This window comes from Hermetia illucens, chromosome 5, assembly GCF_905115235.1.
Source record: "Hermetia illucens chromosome 5, iHerIll2.2.curated.20191125, whole genome shotgun sequence".
Lineage (NCBI taxonomy): Eukaryota > Metazoa > Arthropoda > Insecta > Diptera > Stratiomyidae > Hermetia > Hermetia illucens.
The window spans coordinates 49,432,043-49,436,774 of record NC_051853.1 but is presented as its reverse complement, the minus strand read 5'-3'; the positions used below and the strand labels follow the sequence as shown (position 1 = coordinate 49,436,774).

Genomic DNA, 4,732 nt, shown 5'->3' with positions numbered 1-4,732 from the left:
AGGGATATGGAATTGGTAGACCTCGGCGCAAAAATCGGGATGTCTGGAGTTCCTTATTAAAGCAGGCCTACATCGGATATCGGTCGTTATGCCGCCGTTATGCAATACTTTTCGCTCATGTTTTCAAAACCGACAGCAGCAGGTTTCATTTTTTGGCTGACTAAAAAACCTACTTCGAGTATATGGTTTACAGGATGGCCCCTATAGTATATGGTGTAGTGGCTCTTCTTCAGGAAACTGGTCCCTGTCCAGCGCATCTTTTGTAATCCTGTTACATCAGCTACTTTGATGAACAGGAAGCGCGTGTTTGTTATGTCGATATAATTTTTCTAGCCACTTTCGAGGTTTGGATATTTCAAATTCGAGTTTTCAAGCTTCGGGAAATTTACTGTTGTGGCTGCCTTTTTCTCCTTTGTCGCCATACAGGGCTGGAGAGGAGAAGAAGAGAAATGGAAGAACGAGTGTTGTAAAGTGTTCGTGAACACCATGTCGCGGTCTCGGTCTGAATTTTTTGTCTGTTTTTCGCTTGTCAACCAGGGTCAAACCGTTTAATAGTGCAGTGCAGCTAACTGTGCAGTAAATCTGATAAACAACTAAGCCGATTAGCCGGAAGAATTGAATTTGTCGGAACTTTTGACTAATTTGTTTGTCAGGAAGCAAATCATAGAGAGTGTTTGCTAATTTCCGGCCGAAGGCTGCCGAACTAAGAACTCATTATCACTAACTATTGAAGGCAGTGGTGGGCGACCCATTCATGTTACAAATAGCGAACAAGTGGAACCCGCCGATCGAATTTTCATTGAAATCTGATAAAATTAAACAATTAACCAAGAACCTCGGCCCTCATCTCGCCGAACTGCTAGCATTCGGGTTAGCTCCAGCTGTCTGGTTCCTTATATTATCTCGCGCAGTCAGTGTCCACGATTGGCAAACCTGCTAGGGGAGTTTGGTTGTTTGACAGGTCACCAAACCGGTGTCAAGGTGATGCAATGCTGGACTCTCATCGTAATAGCGTTGGCGCCTAACGTGGGGTCACAGTTGTTGCGTACGTAGAAAATGAGTAAATTGTTTGTCCGTTTCCGTTGCCGGGTTCATTTACTCCGAGGCTCCTTTTATGGCTTCGCGCGCTATACTCACCTCCATCTTTCTCATTTTATAGCTTTTCGTTTAGAAAGAACCATCCGATCACCATGTGAAGATCCATTGTAGGTACAAATCCATGTTTTCGCCCTGGAACCTATACTGCCATTTGGCCGCCAGGCTTTGCTTGATAGAAAAAAGAAGTGACTTGATGCAATTCGCACCGAGGAGAGTATCGACGAGAATGTGGTGTTTGTCTGGCTATTGGGTTCCAAGCAGGCAAGTAGCCAACTAAACTATGCTTTTACTGCCGGCGAAGTCGATAAGGCTTTGGTCATCGTTATTCGCTTCGTTAGGTCATGTGTCCTTTGACCAAGCCAAATGTTACATATTATTTCCAATTCGCCAATGGCATATACCGTAGACTTGCCTTCGTTTCGGTATTGGGATACATAGGAAAATCATAATTCAATTTGATGGTAGTAAAACAACGTATTTACACGTTACTACTTTTATTTTCTCGGAGTTCGAGTAATCACAAAGATGCACATCATAAACCAAGAATCCTATCAAAAACACTTAGTAAGAAGTAGTTGGCTCCACCTCTAAAGTAGGCATTGGCCCACATTTTTGTGTATATTTCCATGCAAAGTTCTAGGTGTGGAGGTTAAATAAGAAGCGGCAGAATGTAAACTTACACTAGAGAGATTAACATATTCATGTAAAAATATCAAAAACATTCATGGCAAAAAACTTAAATTAAAAGACCATCTTAGGGTTTAAATCTTTCTTTTGGATAGAGCGAGATGTTATTGCTGAAAGTGATTTTTTGTTCTGCAGGAGCTGCATGCAGAGCTGCCAGCAATTGAATTGCAGTTATTTCTTGTAAAACTAAATTTTAGATATAAATTAGTACTAAAGTTACCTTTGGTTCGCTACTCAAGCACAATCTTTAGGAAAAATATAATTCGTGTCTTAGATCACTAGATTTAAAATCCATACTCAGTCTGCGTTAACTTCCTCTGTCTAATCTCGGCACTTTCGACTTCCTCCTCCTCGCCACCGCCTTCCACTCCACTCGCTCCGCTCACTTCTTCAATATCATCCGATTTGTTCGAAGATTTCTCCTCTAAGATACTCAAATCATCATCGTCCAGGATGTTGTTGCTATCGTCGATGGTGGTTGTCGAAAGATCGGATTTTGTTTTACGGAACTTTTGGTAATGTTCGCGGGCATCTACAATCCACTTGGTATCAGACCAGTGATACCAGCTTAGTAGAAAGATCATCAAAATGAAGAAGAGGTTCGAACTGATACCTGTTGGTGGAGACGTAAGGAAGGGGTAAAGCCGTTAGTTAATTGATGAAAATGGGAAGGTTTTGAAGACAAACTTACCAATGATAGCAGATACAGTTGGCCAATGGAACATGACATAGCGGAGTCCTGTGAAGTCGGCAATGATATGCAATGAGACGGAATAGAACTGAATCGCCTTTGACTGCACCTCGATGTAGACATCAGTTACGGGGTGCAACTGTTCTTCGTTGTAATTCGAGAACAATTCTACTGGAATGTTCTGATATTCTTCGCGTAAGCCCAGTATCAAGAGTGGGCTCAGAAGCCAAGTGGAAATTTGTTGTAGGAGCGGCGATTTGTAGCGCAGCATGGCCGATCGACAGGAATGTCCGCGAAGTTTAGAACTGGCGTCACGAAGGTCAGCACACACCAGGAACATTCCTTCGGAAACAACTTGTTGATTCATTTTCGGTAATTGGTGCAAAAGACATTAAGACTCACCCAGCTTTTGATTTTGGGGGGATTCAGGCATGTCGATGTAAACGAAAATCCGGTACGACTGGCCGACCATCAGAAGCTGCTGCTTTTTCGTTAGCGAAACATGAGCATGCGGGAACGAGCATAGGCCACTGGTGTCGTATGAGCATGTCCTTTAGGAAAAAATTGTTAGTAAATAGGAAAATGGCTCGATGATCTAGTATGGGGTATGCGACACGACTCCTTAAAATTCGGCCAGGACAGTTTAAATCGAATATGTGAAAAACGTTATATGCAAATGGGGACCATAATATGTGGTCGTTAAATCAATGCATAAGCAACTTCCAACCTGTGGGCGTCAATCAACATCGCTCCCTACTCCGGAGAACAGTCTGCCACACAAGCAAATATAAATGGAGCTCCGGCGCTCCACTGGCAATTTCGCAAAATGATTTGGCACCCATTTTCGCATACAATAATACCTTCTAAATTAATTACTTACTCGAATTGCATGTTCACTGGACGGGTGTGCGCAATTGCCGGCATGTGGGTGTAATAGAACGCGACATACATGAAAACTGCTGTCCAGATAATGATTGCGATTGCCAAGGCGACGATGGCCATTCGAAATATCAAATCACGAATTGTTAGAACGCCTTCCTTGGTTCTGCTGCGGTAATGGTCGTATATCGACAGGGAAAACTCGAAAAACGGCTTGAGGATTCGGTTGCGGATCACCCCGAAGGGGTCCATCACGTTCAGGACGAAGTCAATGAAAGTCATTGTCGCTATCCTTTATACCAAAATCACTGACACGGACAACAAGCACCGAACAAAGGCATTCAACGAATACGCGGAATCAAATTTTTGACAAGGGAACCGGAGCAAGCGGTACTACCGGCTGCGGTCATTTCACTGGGATGTGATACTCTTGGACGTGGTCCGCTCGAATTTCGCCGCCGATAAGAGTAATCTCAACTCGTTTTCAAAGGTCAACATCGATGGCGGAGCGCAGCTAGTTGGATCGACTCATCCCGTTATCGCACCACTCACCACCCTCAGCTGCAGCAACAAAGTTTAAAGTTCCCTTTCGATTGTTTGGGTTACGTAGTTTTTGGTTGCCGGGGTCGCGGTGACGTGCTTGGCGCTGGGCTTGACAGACTTGACGGTGGTAAAAAACAGCTGATAGTGATGTCTGGAATTTTTTGTCGGGGAAATGTTGGGTTGGAGCCTTTGATGATGAAGGTTGTAAAATGTGAGAAAAGTAGACATTTATGGGGGAGCCTTTTTAACCCTTATACTGAACCCAAAGTGAGCTGAGTTTTCATAAAAATGTTAGGAGAAACGCGTTTTGGCAAAGTAAACCAAATAACATGTAAATAAAAAAATATTATTATATATTATGTAAGAATTAAGTAAAACCAGTCAAAGGAAAAGTTTCCAGTTCAACTATAGATTTATTGTTTTTTAAAAATTGTAGACACGTGTTTCGGACACAACATGTGCCCTTCAGTGCTGGTTTTTAAGGTTTTGTGTGAAACAAAACCTTATTAGAATCGAGTCGATGTCTGTCTGTGTGCCGGTCACACCCGATTTATTCGAAAATGGCTTGACCAATTGTGTCACAAATTGGTAAGAGCATGTGATCTGCTGTTCCCTTTACACGCAGTAAGTGGCGCCATTTTGTGTTAAGTTTAAGAGAGGACTCCCCATACATGTGAATGGAGGATGGAAATTTTTTTTCATAAAATGTGGTCATGTGGGGTATCAAATGAAAGGGCTCAATTAGTAATTTTCGAAACTGGTTCCATGTTTGATATCGGTTGAAACATAGAGGAGTGAGAGCGCAAAATATTACCATCAAAAAGTGTAAACGGT

At 42.6% G+C, this 4,732-nt stretch overlaps 1 protein-coding gene across 1 annotated transcript; it reads right to left on the bottom strand.

Annotated features, from left to right (window-relative positions):
- Positions 1 to 1,573: 1,573 nt before the first annotated feature.
- Positions 1,574 to 4,013, bottom strand: LOC119657778 (seipin). The gene is made up of 4 exons (XM_038064846.1): positions 3,357 to 4,013; positions 2,879 to 3,027; positions 2,477 to 2,818; positions 1,574 to 2,398 (listed from the first exon to the last, which is right to left on the bottom strand). The coding sequence occupies exons 1-4, from the start codon at positions 3,635 to 3,637 to the stop codon at positions 2,070 to 2,072; spliced, it is 1,101 nt and encodes a 366-aa protein (XP_037920774.1). The 5' UTR covers positions 3,638 to 4,013; the 3' UTR covers positions 1,574 to 2,069.
- Positions 4,014 to 4,732: the final 719 nt, after the last annotated feature.

Bases quoted from the DNA above. Each gene is read 5' to 3' on its own strand.
- LOC119657778 (XM_038064846.1), bottom strand. From the start codon at position 3,637: ATGACTTTCATTGACTTCGTCCTGAACGTGATGGACCCCTTCGGGGTG. The intron at 2,819-2,878 runs GTGAGTCTTAAT...TTGTTTCCGAAG, and splicing joins CCCCCAAAATCAAAAGCTGG to GAATGTTCCTGGTGTGTGCT. The intron at 2,399-2,476 runs GTAAGTTTGTCT...CTCCACCAACAG, and splicing joins AACTGTATCTGCTATCATTG to GTATCAGTTCGAACCTCTTC.